Source organism: Eleutherodactylus coqui, chromosome 6, assembly GCF_035609145.1.
Source record: "Eleutherodactylus coqui strain aEleCoq1 chromosome 6, aEleCoq1.hap1, whole genome shotgun sequence".
Lineage (NCBI taxonomy): Eukaryota > Metazoa > Chordata > Amphibia > Anura > Eleutherodactylidae > Eleutherodactylus > Eleutherodactylus coqui.
The window spans coordinates 30,346,266-30,364,571 of NC_089842.1; the positions used below are offsets into that span (position 1 = coordinate 30,346,266).

At 45.1% G+C, this 18,306-nt stretch overlaps 1 protein-coding gene across 1 annotated transcript in view; it reads right to left on the bottom strand.

Annotated features, from left to right (window-relative positions):
* LOC136572029 (phospholipase A2 inhibitor gamma subunit B-like) overlaps positions 1–16,560 on the bottom strand; it is a 64,707-nt gene extending 48,147 nt beyond the window's left edge. Inside the window, exon 1 of the mRNA XM_066572647.1 lies at positions 16,474–16,560. Coding sequence (XP_066428744.1) covers positions 16,474–16,528 — 55 coding nt within the window. The 5' untranslated portion in view covers positions 16,529–16,560. The remainder of the gene's footprint in view (positions 1–16,473) is intronic.
* Between the last annotated feature and the right edge of the window lie 1,746 nt (positions 16,561–18,306).

The window sequence follows — 18,306 nt, forward strand, 5'->3', positions numbered from 1 at the left end:
GCCTCAATTCATTACCAGCTTTAGCTTTTCTGACACTTTCTGCAGACCTTATATATATTCTTCTTTAGATATTCCCCCCTCTTTCTATTTGATAAACATATTTTTCTTACTTTTTAACATGTGCGCAAGTTCTGTGTTCATCCATCCTGGTATCTTTAAATACTTCCCATTCTACCTTCTTTTGGGGATTGTTAACGATTGTGCTTTGAGAATTTAATTTTGCAATATTTCCCAACCTTCTTGGACATTTCTGTCCTTAAGAACATCCAGCCATTGGATCCTTCCTATCATCTTTCTGAGTTCATTAAAATCTGTCATTCTGAAATCCAGCCCTGACGTCTGAGTTTTGTCAGGTCTTCCTCCCCTTTTTATCCAAAATTCAAGGATAGCATGATCACTGCATCCTAAGGGCTCAGTCACACGGGCTCGTGTTCATGCACGATAAGACGGTCGCACTGCAGGTGCGAACAACTCTCTGAAATGCCGGATAAGAAAACACATAACTGGCTCCATTGCCGGCCATGTGTTCTTTCTTCCAGTGCTGCGGAGAGTCGTCCACACCTGCAGTGTGGCAGTCTTAAAGGGGTTGTCCCACGAAAGAAAGTGGGTCTATACACTTCTGTATGGCCATATTAATGCACTTTGTAATGTACATTGTGCATTAATTATGAGCCATACAGAAGTTATCAAAAGTTATTCACTTACCTGTTCCGTTGCTGGCGTCCTCGTCTCCATGGTTGCCGTCTAATTTTCGCAGTCTAATAGCCAAATTAGACGCGCTTGCGCAGTCCGGGTCTTCTTCTCTTCTCAATGGGGCTCCGTGTAGCTCCGTGTAGCTCCGCCCTGTCACGTGCCGATTCCAGCCAATCAGGAGGCTGGAATCGGCAATGGACCGCACAGAAGAGCTGCGGTCCACGGAGGTAGAAGATCCCGGCGGCCATCTTAAACCGGTAAGTAAGAAGTCACCGGAGCGCGGGGATTCAGGTAAGCGCTGTGCGGTGTTCTTTTTTAACCCCTGCATCGGGGTTGTCTCGCGCCGAACGGGGGGGGGTTGAAAAAAAACAAAAACGTTTCGGCGCGGGACAACCCCTTTAAGGCTCAGTCACTTGGGCGCCAATCCGCCCTCATCGTGCAGGAACATGGGTGGATCAGCGCCCGTGTGGCTGAGCCCTTAGGTCCCAGCCACCCTTATTTCCTCAACCATTCCTTCCCTGTTGGTACGAATTAGGTCCAAGATAGCAGACCCCTTTGTTTTCTCTTCTACCTTTTGGAAGATAAAGTTGTCAGCAAGAGCGGATAAGAATTTGTTGGATTCATTACTTTTACCTGAGAGAGATTCCCAACAAATGTCTGGATAGGTAAAATCTCCCATGATCACTATTTGTGCTCTTTTGAGAGCTTGGCCATCTGATGTAGAAAGAGTTCATCAATATTTTCTGCTTGACCTGGTGGCCTATAGTAAATGCCCACAATGGTGTCCTTTCTGTTGTTCTTTCCTTGTATTCTTACCCAAACAGTTTCTACAGAACTCCCATGCTCTGAAGCTTGAATCTCTGTGGAGATGAATGTTTTCCTAAAATACAACGCAATACCTCCTCCCCCTTTTTTTAGGTCTGCTTCTTATAAATAAGTTGGACCCTTCAAGGCTTGTATTCCAATCATCTGTATCATTCCACCAAGTTTCTGTGATGCCTATGACATCATATTTCTCTTCCTGTGTTAGGAGCTCCAATTCTCCTTGTTTGTTTCCTATGCTCTGTGCATTTGTGTAAAAACATTTAAGTTTGTGATCAGTGTCTCTTGCTCCTCTACTTTGCTTCTGAATTTTTGTTACCCCTTTACTTTTCCTATTTACAACCTGAGGCCTAAGTCACACGGGCATTTTTTCCTGCGATTTGCGGATCGCATAACGGATGCGCATCCGCAAATTGCGTGACCGGGGCCGACTATTCGTTGAAAAATCTGCACCTAGCAGCATTTTCGGCGAAACGGCCCAGCGCTGCCCGCTATCCTCTGCCACACCAATCAGAGGCAGCTCTCATCTGTCATTCAGTAGCTGAGAGCTGCCTCTGATTGGTCCCTGCGCTCAGCCAATCAGAGGCAGCACTCACTCACCCATTCATGAATTCATAAATGGGTGAGTGAGAGCTGCCTCTGATTGGTGAGGGCTGTGACTAGTCAGAGGCAGCCCATTCAGCAGATGGGAATTTTAAATCCCCGCTAGCTGAATACTACAGAGAGCAGTTCAGGAGAACTGCCGGCCGGACTCGCTGAACTTTGGCTGCAGGAAAAAGGTGAGTATACTTTTTTTTTTTTTACACATTTTCAGGATGGTTTTCAGGGAAGGGCTTATATTTTAAGCCCTTCCCCGAAAATTCATCCAGCGCTTGCCGGCAGCCCATTGCTTTCAATGGAGCCGGCTGTATTGCTGGCTCAATTGAATTCAATGGGGGAACATCGTTCTTCTCTGCCACAGCTGTTACAGCTGTGGCAGAGGAGAACGATCTTTAGTATATGTTCTCAATGGGGTCGGCGCTGCTGCTGCCGGCCCCATTGAGCGCATATATTGAACACAACGATTCGCAGACGCAGATAGGCACGTTCTGCGAATCGCTGTGTCCTATAATTTATCGCACATCCGCATAAAAAACGGACATGTGCCTGCTCCCATTGGGATGCATTGGGTCTATAGATCTGCTGAACGCAACCTCGTCTGCAGATCGGACCAAAAAACGCCCGTGTGACCGAGCCCTCCAGAATGATCGTGCTAAATTTAAAGTTTGCATGACACAGGCAAGTAAGAGAATTAGATTTGGTACATAACATAGGGGTGCACTTACTTTGATGCTTAGAATTGAATAATCAACTTGCAACCTCTTTACTCTTTTTGTTTAGGACTAGAGATGAGCGAACCTACTCGGCTACGCCCCTTTTTCGCCCGAGCACCGAGATTTTCGAGTACTTCTGTACTCGGGCGAAAAGATTCGGGGGGCGCCATTGGTGAGTGGGAGGTTGCAGCGGGGATTGGGGGGGAGAGGGAGAGACGGAGGGCTCCCCCCTGTTCCCCACTGCTACCCCCCGCTCCGCCACGCCTCCTCCCGCCCCCCGAATCTTTTCACCCGAGTACGGAAGTACTCAAAAATCGCGGTGCTCGATCGAGTAATTACTTGAAACGAGTAGGTTCGCTCATCTCTATTTAGGACCTACACAAAGGTTATGTCAAATTTCAAGTGTGGACGTCACCAGGAAGTTAGAGAATTAGTGGCGAGTTAGTCAGTCAGTGAGAGCTTTTCCCTTTAACTTTATACATAAAGGAGTTGTTGAGGTACACATGTAGGTATATGTGGATGAGTAGGGATCACCCATACAGGAGTCTCTGGACAACCTGAATGTTGATAACTGCAAATTGCATTCAAGGATCGTGTAAACAAAAAAAATTACTTAAACTTTTATAAAGATTCCCTAAGTTCTCTAGTTTATGCCAATCAGAAGAAATGGTAATGAGACCCCTTTATCTGGAATCCATACATTGTTGCAGGATTAAATGGACAAGGATTACAGAGAAGGGAGACATCACTAATTATCAATCAGCATGAATAAATAGCGATCAATACAAAAATGAGATGTAAACAGAGGCAAATATGAATATGCGGCAGGCACCAACGTTATATTACACTAACCCTTTTGTGACATGCATACTACCATTTCCATCCCAACTGTACATACCTCGTGCAGATAGGAAGTAAATAGCCATCTACAGCACATGCTGTGTAAGCAGTGTAGTGACCGAGGCGCAAGTCACACCACTGAGGAGATGGCGGGGTTGTCATGGTGGCACTATCAACTCCTCCCCTGAGGGGTCCTTGGTCAAGGCACTGAGAGGCCTCTCCAGGCAACACCAGGGTAGTGGTTATCAGAATAAATAGTGTAGTAGACTTGAAGAATACTGTAAGGGTGACGCCACCGTTCCTTACTCCGAGGGATATCCCACGGAAAATAAGAAAGTTCACACACAGTTAACTTGAGAAATTCAGTTGCTGGGAATGGTCAACAACTGGAACTTTAGTTGAAGAAAATTTCACACACTAGTGCAGGAAAGACAAGGACAGAGGTAAGGTAGAAAACATAGAATGACACTGGGCCTACAGTCGAGTTACCTGTATGACTTCACTCCTGGACATACACACACTGAAGGCAAGAACACTCCACTAAACACACACTTTTGGGAAGCGACACTTCACGGTGGACTCACTCTCCTTCTTCTCTTCTCTACGCTCACTTTCTCTCTCTCTTTAATGTAGGGGCTCTGGGCATGAACCTCCAGGGTACCGCTCGTCTTGCATGCTCATGTGACAACACAAATTGTTACATTTTCCAAATATATCCCAGACATTCACAGACATTAACCTCTTACATCCTGCAGCTGTGCAATACACATAACTAGTAACAGGACAATTTGCACAGTGCATCCACAGTGAGTACATGAGATTTGAGACAAATACAAAACAGTTATAGACAATTATGGAGGGGCCAGATATATGTATTTTGGGCCTCTACAGCAGCAAGGTTGAGAGCTGAGACCAGTCCATACATGGCTGGTATCTGATAACTCAGATTGCGGCTGTTAACCCTTTAAATGCCGCTGTCCGTTCAGTGACATTTACCCCCTATGTGGCGGAGCTTTTCTGTCTATTTCTATTTTCGTTTTTTTCTTCCCCCTTTTAAAAACCATAACTCGTTTATTTATAAATCGACGACGCTGTATGAGGGCTTGTTTTTTACGAACGAGTTTCATATCACAATTTACGGGTCCACGTGGTAGACCTTTATTACAAACAGAGCACTGTGAGCAGGTCCTGTCGTGGATGGCAGAAAACGCGTCCAGCAATGTATCGACCACCCAGTCTTCTACGCAGTCCACTACTCCCGGCCTAGAGACTGTAACCCTGAATTCTCTGGCTGCTCCTCCTTCCTCCCAGCCTCCTCACTCCATTAAAATGACATATTCTGATGAACAGGCGGACTCCCAGGAACTGTTCTTGGGTCCCTGCCATGAGTGGGAAAAAAATGGTTCCTCTCTCACCTGAGGAGTTTATCGTGACCGATGCCCAACCTTTGGAAAGTTCCCTGAGTCCGGGTGATGAGGATGGGGACTTCCGGCAACTGTCTCAAGAGCTTTTTGTGAGTAAGGATGATGATGAGACACAGTTGTCTGTCAGTGAGGTAGTAGTAAGGGCAGTAAGTCCGAGGGAGGAGCGCACAGAGAATTCAGAGGAAGAGCAGCTGGATGATGAGGTGACTGACCCCACCTGGTTTGCTAAGCCTACTGAGGACAGGGCTTCAGAGGGGGAGGCAAGTGCAGCAGCAGGACAGGTTGGAAGAGGCAGTGGGGTGGCCAGGGGGAGAGGGAGGGCTAGAGCAAAGAATCCCCAACTGTATCCCAAAGCACCCCCTTGCAGCAAGCCTCCATGCAGAGGGCTAGGAGTTCAAAGGTGTGGATGTTTTTTAGTGAGAGCGCGGACGACCGACGAACAGTGGTGCGCAACCTGTGTTGCACCAAGATCAGCCGGGGAGCCACCAGTGCCAGCCTCACCACCACCAGCATGCGCAGGCAGATAGCCAAGCACCCCACATGGTGGGATGAAGGCAGTTAACTGCCTCCGGGTCACACCACTGCCTCTTCCCCTGTGCCCCAACCTGCCACACAGATCCAATGCCCCTCCCAGGACACAGGCATGAGCGTCTCCTGGCCTGCACCCACACCCTCACCTCCACCATCCTCCACTTCATCCAGCAATGTCTCTCAGCGCAGTGTTCAGCTGTCGCTAACACAAGAATTAGAGCGAAAGCGCTATTACGCCGCCACCCACCCACATGAACAAACTTTAAATGTGCACATTGCCAAATTAATCAGCCTGGAGATGCTACCGTATAGGCTTGTGGAAACGGAGGCTTTCAAAAACATGATGGTGGCGGCGGTCATGCACTACTCGGTCCAAAGTCGCCACTATTTTTCCCGGTGTGCCATCCCATCCCTACACCTGCACGTCTCCAGCAACATAAATTGTGCCCTCACCAACGCGGTTACTGTGAAGGTCCACTTAACCACGGACATATGGACAAGTACTGGTGGGCTGGGCCACTATATCTCCCTGACGGCATATTGGGTGAACTTGGTGGAGGCTGGGACCGAGTCAGAGCCTGAGACCACTCACTTACTACCCACACCCAGAATAGCGGGTCCTACCTCGGTGCTGGTATCTGCAGCGTTTTATGTCACCTCCTCCAAACCCTCCCCCTCTGGCTTTCACCGCTGAGCCTCCAACCGGGCATGATCGTGTGTGACAACGGCCATAACCTGTTGGCGGCTCTGCAGCTCGACAGCCTCACACACTTGCCATGCCTGGCCCACGTCTTCAATCTGGTGGTTCAGCGGTTTCTTTAAAACTTCTTCCACTTGTCTGACCTGCTAGGCAAGGTGCGCCGCGTCTGCACACATTTCCGCAAGACCACCACGGACGCTGCCAAGCTGAGGACCCTGCAACATCGGTTTCAGCTGCCAGAGCACCGACTTCTGTGCGACGTGCCTACAGGCTGGAATTCTACGCTGAACATGTTGGCCAGGCTATACGAGCAGCGCAGAGCAATAGTGGAATACCAGATGCAACATGGGCGGCGGAGTGGTAGTCAGCCTCTGCAATTCTTTACTGCGGAGTGGGCATGGATGACAGATATCTGCCAGGTCCTCGGAAAGTTTGAGGAGTCTACCCACATGGTGAGCGGTGATGCAACAATCATTAGCATTACCATCCCGCTGCTTTGCCTGCTGAGAAGTTCGTTGCTAAGCATAAAGGCCCGCGCTTTGCAGTTGGAACAGGAGACGGGAGATGACAGTGTGTCAATTGATAGCCAGACCACCCTCATGTCTATATCTCAACGTGTTGGAGAAGTAGGAGGGGGAAGAGACAGCAGGCCACACTGCAGAGGGTACCCATGCTGCTTGCTTCTCATCTGTTCAGCGAGTGTGGGATGAGAGGAGGAGGATCCTGAAAGTCATCTTCCTAGTGAGGACAGTGATGTGTTGCGTACTGGGACCCTGGCACACATTGCTGACTTCATGTTAGGCTGCATTTCCCGTGACCCTCGCGTTAAATGCATTCTGGCCAACACGGATTACTGGGTGTACACCCTTCTCGACCCACTCTCATTTCCGAAGAGGAAAGGGGTGCGAGAATGATGCAATACCACAGGGCCCGGGTGAAAAAAGTGATGCTAAAGTTCCCATCTGACAGCGCTAGTGGCAGAAGACGCTGTTCAGAGGGCCAAGCATCAGGGATCAGGCAGCATGTCCAGCGCAGGCAGGGGAACACTCTCCAAGGCCTTTGCCAGCTTGTGTCACCACTCCTCAGTCAAGGCTGAGTCGGAGGGAGCACTGTAAAAAGATGCTGAGGGAGTACGTAGCCGATCATACCACCATCCTCTGTGATGCCTCTGCTCCATACAACTATTGGGTGTCCAAGCTGGACACATGGCACGAACTTGCACTGTACGCCCTGAGGTGCTGGCCTGCCCTGCCGCTAGCGTCTTGTCAGAGAGGGTGTTTAGTGCAGCTGGGGGAATCATCACAAATAAGCGTACCTGCCTGTCAAATGCCAGTAGCAACATGCTTACACTCATAAAGATGAACAAAGGCTGGATTCCCCAGACTTCTCTTCTCCACCGGTGGAAAGCAGCAGAACCTAATGATTCTTTTCGCTGCAACTGTAGAAAAAAGCATCCTCTATCACCACAAAAAAAGGGGGAATTAGCTTTGTCAATCACTCTCAGATATTATTACTCCTCCTAATCCTCCTCCTAAAACACCATATCATCACGCTGAGCTTCTAATTTTTCTGCGGCCCAAAAGGCTCTGTTTAAAAGTTTTTTTTACAATTTTTTTAAGTTTCAAAAGTATTGATACTTTAACAGAAACCAATTTTTTTCACAGAGATCCCTCCAGGCTCTGTTACAAATTAGGCAACAGCAAGCTGAATCTTTAAAAAATGTTTATGGGTTTCACCTGCCCTTGCGGTTGAGCACTTTTTCAGGGATGCACTTGTACGCTTGGTACACCAATTTTTCTGGCCCTCGCCTATACTGCTATCTAACTAATTTTTCTGGCCTTCGCCTACACTCTTGGTACACCAATGTTTCAGGGGTTCGCCTACATTCTTGCTACAGAAATATTACTGGGGTCTGCCTATACCTTTTCTACTGAATGGTTTGAGTGGTTCACTTATACTTTTGCTACAGAAAAGTTCCTGGTGTCCGCTTATACTCTTGCTATAGAAATGTTACTGGGGTCCGCCTATACTCTTGTTACAGGAATGTTAAAGGGGTCCGTCTATGCAGTTTCTACTGAATGGTTTGAGGGGTTCACCTATAATCTTGCTACAGAAATGTTACTGGGGTCTGCCTATACTCTTGCTACAGAAATGTTACTGGGGTCTGCCTATACCTTTTCTACTGAATGGTTTGAGGGGTTCACTTATACTTTTGCTACAGAAAAGTGCCTGGTGTCCGCTTATACTCTTGCTATAGAAATGTTACTGGGGTCCGCCTATACTCTTGTTACAGGAATGTTAAAGGGGTCCGTCTATGCAGTTTCTACTGAATGCTTTGAGCGGTTCGCCTATACTTTTGCCACAGAAATGTTACTAGGGTCCGCCTATAATCTTGCTACATAAATGTTACTGCGGTCTGCCTATACTCTTGCTACATAAATGTTACTGGGGTCCACCTATATCTTGCGACAGAAATGGTACTGGGGTCTGCCTATATTCTTGCTAAAGAAATGTTACTGGGATCTGCTTGTACCTTTTCTACTGAATGGTTTGAGGGGTTCGCCTATACTCTTGCTACAGAAATATATGAGGGGGGTGCGCCTATACTTTTGCTACGGAAAAGTTAGAGGGGTCCGCCTATACTCTTGTTGCAGAAATATTACTGGGGTCCGCCTATGCAGTTTCTACTGAATGGTTTGAGGGGTTCGCCTATACTTTTACTACAGAAATGTTACTAGGGTCCGCCTATACTCTTGCTACATAAATGTTACTGGGGTCCGCCTATACTCTTGCTACAGAAATGTTACTGGGGTCCGCCTATACTCTTGCTAAAGATATGTTACTGGGGTCTGCTTATATCTTTTCTACTGAATGGTTTGAGGGGTTCGCCTATACTGTTGCTACGGAAATGTTAGAGGGGTTCGCCTATACTTTTGCTACAGAAATGTTACTGGGGTCCGCCTATACTCTTGCTATAGAAATGTTACTGGGGTCTGCCTATACTCTTGCTACAGAAATGTTACTGCAGTCTGCCTATGCTGTGGATGCCCAAAGACTTTCCATAGTGGCGTTTTACCTATTTGGCACAAACACACTGACTGACTTGGGCAGAAATGTGGGCCAAGGTCCTTGGCGGGGTGAAACTCTGCCATGTTTGGGCACTTTGATTTCTTCCTGTGTAATGCCATCTTTGTGCACCCACAGCATGGGCGAGCCCAAGGAACTCAAAGATTTCCCATTGCGATGTTGAGCTACCTGACACCTACACAGAATGAAGTGTGTGGGGACCCATGGCTTTCCCATAGCTATTTACCTCACGGCACCTTGGTTCACACAAGGTGGAGGCTGGGACCAGGCCTCACCCAGGGTTCACTCACGTACTTCCCACACAGAGTATTGCGGGTCCTACCTCGGTCATGGTTTCTCGGCCTTATTATGCCACCTCATCCTCCTGCATGGGGTCTGGGGATCAGCGCTGGGCAACATGTATTTTCTCTCGTGTTACCACAGTTATCTGAGACAGTGGTTTGGACCAAACAAAAGGAGTGTTCCTGCATTAATGAGATGTTCACAGCTGCACTAGCATCCGAGTCCGCTTTATGCCCAGGATTAATGAGGGTGTGAGCCGAGGCCAAGGTTCTTGGCAGGGTGAAATTGCAGGGTGAAATTGCCATGTTTGGGTACTCTGATTTCTTTATGCATAATATTTTCCTTGGGTTCCTTTGGCTCGCCTATGCTGTGGGTGCACTAAGACTTCCCATTGTGGTGTTTTACCTGACTGGCACAAATACACTGACTGACTAGGGTAGAAATGTGGGCCGAGGTCCTTGGCGGGGTGAAACTCTGCCATGTTTGGGCACTCTGATTTCCTCATGTGTAATACCATGTTTGAGTTCCTTAGGCTCACCTATGTTGTGGTTGCATAAAGACTTCCTGTAGCGGTGTTTTACCTGTCTGGCACAAATATACTGACTGACTAGGGTAGAAATGTGAGCACTCTGATTTCTTCCTGTGTAATACCATCTTTGTGCACTGACAGCATAGTCAACCCAAGGAACTCAAGGACTTCCCATTGTGGTGTTGAGCTAACTGAATGAATTGTGTGGGGACACATGGATTTCCCATTGCTATGTAACTCACGGCACCTTGGGTCACACAAGGTGGAGGCTAGGATCGAGCCTGACCCTGGGCCCACTCACGTGCTTCCCACACAGAGTATTGCTGCATTGTGGAGATGTGTAGAAGTGCTGGCACCTGAGCCCACATTTGCGGCTCCTGACAATTTTGTGACGGAGGTGGCACGGGATTGGAATGATGATCGTATGTCAATCTATCATCAATTCTCAACATCATTGTGGGCTATTACCCACACTTTCAAAGAGGGTCGCTGCCTGGCCCTGCCAACCCTTTGCAGTGTGTGCCTCCAATTCCTCCTCATCCAGTACGCACTTATACATAGACATGAGGGTGGTGTGGCTATGAAGCAATCATGTGGTATGAGGGCAACTGAACGCTGCGCAGGGAAACTTTTGTGTGCGCTGTGATTGCAGGGTCATGCGGGGGGTGGGGGTTGGACTGCAATGCCAGCATATAACCCAGGAGAAGAGGCAGCGGTGTCACCCGCAGGCAGTGATTGTCCTTGGTTGCAGGTAGTGTGGTGCTTGGCTAAGATGTACCAGCGCGTATGCCTTGTAATGAGGGTTTGTCCCAAGTAAATTGTTAGGGGGGTGACCATCAGGCTCTTGCCCCTATTTTGGCTTAATAGTGGGACCTAGGAGCCTCAGATGCAGCCATTCATGCTGCCCCTGCCATTTCCTATCCGTTTCTGTGGTGTTTCCATGACTTTCTGTTTTTTTCTGGTGTTTCACAAGTCATGACCTATGCGGAGCATCGGTCCCAAACAAAAATGCTCCAGTCTCCCATTGACTTCAATAGGGTTCGTTACTCGAAATGAGTTCTCAAGCATTACAAAAAGTTTGACTCGAGCAACGAGCACCCAAGCATTTGGGTGCTCGCTCATCTCTAATCAATTCCCTTTTTCAAATTTTCTATGCCTGCAGCCAGCATCACTAGTACTGCAGATTCTCAGGCTCCCATATAAGTTGTTATGTCTGTTAAGTTTAGTGAATGCATTGTTTGTCTTGGAGTAACGAGCCAGTCTATTTCTCATGGATACACTTGCTATATCTTTAGACTATGTACATATTTCGCAGTGATGCCTGTTATCATTTGTCGATTCGATATTTCTCAAAACAACTTGTATACAGTTTGGCATAAAGCCACTCCCTTTCTTTTTCCATAAAGGTCTATGTTCTTACAATAAATTTTTGAATTCTTGAGAATGCAGAGAACTGTTTGTGTTTCATTGATTCCTTCCTGCCGTATATACAATAATAATTTGGAACTCGGCAACATATCATTTGGGGTCCCTCGAATGTCCCTAACAGAAAACATACAACTTTTATCGCTTTTTAGTTCATTTTTTCTTATGGACAGGGTAAAAAAAGTGCATTTCTGGCATTCTTTTTTTTTTCTGACGTCATTCATCGTGCGGGGTACATAATGCATTATTTTAATAGATCTGACTTTTACGGACGTGGCTTTACCAAATATGTACTTTTCTTTTAAGATTTAGATTCTTTTATTATAAATATTGCAAAAGGAGGGTGATTTAAACTTTATTGATCTTGTTTTTAATTTTTTTAGTGCCCCTAGGGGGCCACAACTTGTGATGCTTTGATCGCTCCTGTAGTGTCGTGTAATGCCATAGTATTTCATCATCCTGCAATCTGAAAGACAGTCTATAAAGCTACCACATGGGGATGGCTTGATAAGCATTCTGCCATGACACCCACACAGCTCTTTGCGATCTCATCACGCGGGGGAGGGGAGGGGGCAAGGCGTACGGAACCCCGAACATTGTCCAGGGTATTTAAAGGGTAAATAGCCCCGATGAGCTGGGCGGCTCATCACAGCTGTTGGTGCTAAGTGTCGACTGTAAGAAACATCTGACACCCCGCGATCTATCTTTAGGGCGAGCACCCACTGGCGTTTTTTTACCTGCGTTTTGCGTTTTTCCTGCACAGGCATAGAGATAACATGTGTTCTTGTCCACTGGCGTTTTTTTTGCGTTGCGTTTGCGTTTTTAACATAGGAACTGTCAGTTGAATATGTGTCCCTATTTTTCTCCTAATGCACCCATGAATGTCAATGGTAATTAACGGAAAAGCCGCAAAAACGCCGCGAAAAACGCGAAAAAAACGCGGGAAACGCGGCGAAAACGCTGCGTTTTTTTCCCGCGGAAAACACAAACGCCAGTGGGTGCTCGCCCTTATACAAGTCCTGCATCGGCAGAACGTAAAAACACTGTATGGCTGTCACTAAGGGGTTAAAAAATGTCTGGATTTAAATGTGCCAAACAGCCCTGCCATGGTAAGATCATGTGGGAGCCGTCCGGGTGCATTTCATTATATTGCATAAGCATTCAAATGACTAAGGACTTAAAAAAGTAGCAAATTAAATAAATTAGAGATATTTTAATTATTCTAAAGAAAAAACGTGTTTCTCAGTTGTCGCATCAAAAGATTAAAAGAATTTTAAAAAAGTCCCAAAATTGGTATCGCTGCATCTGTAAAACTCCAATTTATTAAAATATTATATTATTAATCCCATATAGTTAACTCCTTCACAAAACAATAACACAATGGCAGAATCACATTTTTTGGTCACACCAGGAGCAAATTAAATGAAAATGGGTCAAAACGTTTTACGTTCCTCAAAATGATAGAAGCACAAACTAAAATACAAGCCCTCACTCAGCCCTATCCAAAGAGTTACAGGAGATAAAAGATGGTATCAGAAAGCTATTCGGTTTTTTGTTTGTTTTTTTAAGCATTGTACAATTTTTAAGGATCGCTATATAAAAAAATTTATGAATTTAGCATCACTTTATACACAGAATACAGACAACAGGACACTTTTACTGCACCTTGATCGCCTTAAAAATACCTCCTTTTGCCCCACTTAGAAATGTTTAAAAGTTTTCTAATTAATTATATTGGTAAGAAAATGGTACCATTAAGGAATACAACTCATCCCACAAAAACAAGCCCTCTTGTAAATAGGTCACTGGAAAAATACAACTGTTATGATTTTTTGTAAGTGGGGATAACAGAAGTGCAGAATGCGCCCTGGACACCGGAGCATCAATGAGGGTTGGTCAGGAAAAGGTTAATAAAGCATGAGTACCTAAAGAGTGATATATTTTATGTTGCACAATGCCCACAATGAAGTACAATTCACCCCAAAGTTCTTACCAGTAAGAGACACGTACTGAAAACAATCCAGAAGTAAGCGGGTGACTAGTGAAGAGGCTGCGACATCCACCATATGGTAACCCAGACAGGGGGACAAAGATGTACGGACCAAAGTAAAGCCATTGCTGGCCGCTGTTATGTATGGAACCCCACAAGTATCGCTGCATGCAGCAGCTTCATCGGGGTATTTACAGTATTGTGGCATGGTGCAATATAAGTGTATCACTCTTAGGCTGGGAGCTCACTACCGTATTTCACATCCGTGTTTGCATCCCTAATATGGAAGTGCGTTCCAGCCAGACTGTGGGTCTCTCGACTCGAAATCTGAGCATCATAATATCACATATTACGTAGTATCATGCAATATTATGCTAGTGCCTTGTTCCTAATCCCTTTTGCCTCTGCTTACACCTCAGTTATGTATTGGCTACTAATTAATCATATTGATTGCTATCTTAGTGCTCTACCATATTTCTTTGGATTTTTCATGCAATTTTCATTGTTATTTTATACAGGAATTGAACCTCAAAATGAATATTTAGTGGAGCCCACTTTATTTTTTTCTTACATTTCTTTTCCTCCTGTGTCCTACTTGGTTTACTTCTTCGTCCTTCCTCCCTCCTGTGTCATACCTGATTCAACTTTATGTCCTCCTTTCCTCACACATCATACCTGGTCTAGCCTTACATCCTTCTGCCCTTCCATGTCACACCTGGTTCACTTCTTCTGTCCTCCTTCCCTCCCAACCTGTGGTTCACCATCAGAGCCACAGGTCCTATCTGTCTGTCTGTATCACTGCATCTTCTGGTGCTCTGGCTAGACTTTAACTAGGATCTTTAGATTTAGGGTAATCTGTCTGGCGTACTCGAGACTTGGTTCTAGCCTCTACATTTGGGACAATTTAGAATATTGCTATTTAGTGTCTCTTAGGGGAATTGAATTTTTTCTGGTAGACTTCTCTTCTTAGAACCCTCTTGGTCTCATCTATAGACATCAAGGGGTAGTGTAGAAGTGTCGGTATCAGCAAACGAATTGACACTCCTCCATTCAGTATGCCTTTTGCACACTAGAAATTGCTGGTGTGCTTCACCCTAGCCTTAATTTTGTATTTCATAGTTAGGACTTTAAGTCAAGATGTTAGCTATTAGGCTACTAGGATCCTTCTACTGAAATTCCTGCTTATATGGGTTTCCCAATCTCTTATCCAGGATCAGTCTCTGTCTTTACATCTATACTAAAGAACTACCCATCACCTGTTTTATATCTGGTTCTAACAAGATAGAGGGGTAGTTGTTTTTTTCAAATTTTATAAAAACAACATAATACATCTGAGTTTATCCAATTGAGTCAGCTCCTTCTAGCTCCTGATGAACCGCTCTTCATCGAGGGGGAAACGCGTTGAGCTATACCCTTGCTGATCTTTTTTTGAGCTTGTGATTCTTTCTAAGTTTTCATCTATATACACTGTCAACCGCATGGCTAGACACTCAGAGCTCTATATCTATATAAACTGACTTATCACACCTATTTGGACAATATATGTGTTCCCGTAATCTTTCCGGATTTTCCATTAGGTGTTTTTGTACCCCAAGTTTTATGTTGAGTCTGTCTGTCAGCCCGTATACGTTATTTTAAAGCATATCAAATAAAGATTATATTTTTTAAAGTCTATATCTGTGAAGGGTGGCTAGTGAAGTGGCTGCAACATCCACCGTATGGTAACCCAGACACGGTAACAAAGATGTATGGACCACAGTAAAGCCATTGCTGGCCGCTGTTATGTATGGAACCCCACAAGTATCGCTGCATGCAGCAGCTTCATCGGGGTATTTACAGTATTGTGGCATGGTGCAATATAAGTGTATCACTCTTAGGCTGGGAGCTCACTACCGTATTTCACATCCGTGTTTGCATCCCTAATATGGAAGTGCGTTCCAGCCAGACTGTGGGTCTCTTGACCCGAACTTCGAGCATCATAATATCACATATTATGTAGTATTATGTAATACTATGCTGGTGCCTTGTTCATAATCCCCTTTGCCCCTGCTTACACCTCAGTTATGTATTGGCTACTAATTATTCATATTGATTGATATCTTAGTGCTCTACCTTATTTCTTTAGATTTTCCATGCAGTTTCCATTGTTGTTTTATACATATATAATGAATATTTAGTGGTGCTCTCTTTATTTTTTCTTACATTTCCTTTCCTCCCATGTCATACTTGGTTTAGCCTTATGTCTTTTCTTCTTTCTGTGACAGACCTTGTTCAATTGTTTTCTCTTCTTTTTCTCCTGTGTCCTACTTGGTTTACTTCTTCGTCCTTCCTCCCTCCTGCATCATACCTGATTCAGCTTTATGTCCTCCTTCCCTCCCACATCATACCTGGTCTAGCCTTATATCCTTCTTTCCTTCCATGTCACACCTGGTTCACTTCTTCTGTCCTCCTTACCTCCCAGGTCATACCTGGTCTAGCCTCATGTCCTCCCTCCCTCACGTGTCCCACTTGGTTCAGTTCTTTAGTCTTTCTTCCCTCCTGTGTCACTCATGGTTCATTTCTTATGTCCTTCTTCCTTTCTGTAGTCTAGCTTTTTGTCATTCCATCCTCCCTTGTCACACCTGGTTCAGCTTTATGACCTTCCTCCCCCCTGTGTCATACCTAGTTAAGTTCTTTTCCTTCTTTCCTCCTGTGTTATACCTGATTCACCTCTTCTTTTTCCTCCCTCTTGTTTCAGACCTGTTTCAGCTTTTTGCCCTTCTTCCCTCCTGTGTCACCTGCATACTAAGCAATCCAAACTCTACCGGCTTTCATAACTCTCCCTAATGTATACTGACCTGAGCCCAACAAGGAGCAGAAGATGATGAGGATAGCAGTAGAGAAGACATTCATCTTGACAACAATTCCAAAAGATGTGAGTGAGATGAAATCTTCAGGTAGTGATCAGTGATGTCGTCTGGGCTTTTTATATACTCTTCTAGGATGCAGAAGCGGATATAGGGTGATGATATTTACCCAGGAGGCATCATGCCCTGTGGGGCTGGACTGTAGAAACATGAAAGCCAAGCCAGACCAAACTGCCTCAACTACTGAAATAAGACTGCTGAAAATATTTACTGCGATCACCCACAAATTCCCATCTCTACCTCCATAGAGCCAGCGGCCAGAAGAAACCTAATTGACCCCTGTGAATGATTCCATGCTCCGGAGGCAGCAGAAAGAATATAGCAGCTCCTCCATTATCTATGGGTCTATGCAAGAGAGAATATTATAAACTACTCACTAAGAATAACACACACCCGAGGTACTCAGTGAGGGGGATGTTGGCAAACTTTTTTTGTGTGTTTGTCTCCATGTTCTGACCCCCATAACCTTTCCATTTGGGTGAGGGCTTGTTTTTGATGGGGTGTATTGCCAAGTTTGAGGTTCTGATACACTTTTATAGAAGGAGAAGGAGTTAAATCTAACACAATTTTATTAGTAGCATAATCTATTAATTTAGTACTTCATATAGTGATCTTGTGTACAGTTTGTAATTAATAAGAGCACTTACATTAGTGAAGAAATCACAAGCAAAACTTAAGTTAAACAGTGTTAATACATCCTTATCATAATCTACCATTATTAAATGTTGGGGACTAAATAATAATGGCATCCTCTGTGCTTGTAAATTAGCTAACGCTCACCTTCTGACACCACGGTGTGTATTCATTCGTTAAATCTATTGTATATGTCCGTGTCGCAACAGTCCATTGCTGCTCCTATTGTCTGAGCATTATTCTCTCGATGAAGGGCAAACATACAGGGTTGATTTATTGTACAGCATGTAATACTAGCCTTATTCAGTGCATAATCATCACTGTGTTTTCTAAGGGTAGTAATGGCTTATTCCCGTGAAGTTGGCACTTAGGATTTATACACTTGTCATATGCGGTGCAAGGGAAATGATCCTGCTGTCTTGTTGTGGATCTATTCCCCGGGACCAATCCCACATTTCATCTGGCTGAGTTAACCGTACCTCCATCAATTCTCCACCAGGGGTAAGTGCATTTGCCAAATGGACCATAAGTGCTGGAGATCCCAGCGATTGGATCAGTAGCAGCATCTAAGTAAGATAGACAACACAAAGGTACTCTGTGAGATGACACCGATCTGCTGGGACATGCTAGGGACATTACTAGTAACACATTATCTGCGCCTCTAGCAATGAGTTCAGCTGCTTCCGGAGGACCTTTGTCTCCTGGCTGTTTTATTCTGATCTTAGCATCGTTATTTAAGGGGTAAGTAGAGCCAAAACCTTTATCTTCTCTCAGTGTCACTAATGTAGGAGTATTTCCCTTGATTCCTCACATTTTTGGTATGGACAATAGCAAATTGAGTTACTCTGTCTCCTTTTTGAATAAATAAATCGTTGTAGCTAATGTTTTACAAAATGACTTTAATCTCGCCTTGATAATCTTGATCAATAACTTCTCCCAATACTTGAATTTCTTTTAAGATTAGCCCCAATAATGGGGCAATTAAACCAAAAGGATCTGGGGGCAAACTGCACTCCTCTAGCTGTTCTGATTGCTTTAACTACTGCTTTGTCTAATTTCTTCATAAGCCTATAATTGAAGACCTGCAGCTTGAGGTATCGCTCTATATGGTCCTTATGCTCCTTGTGCTGA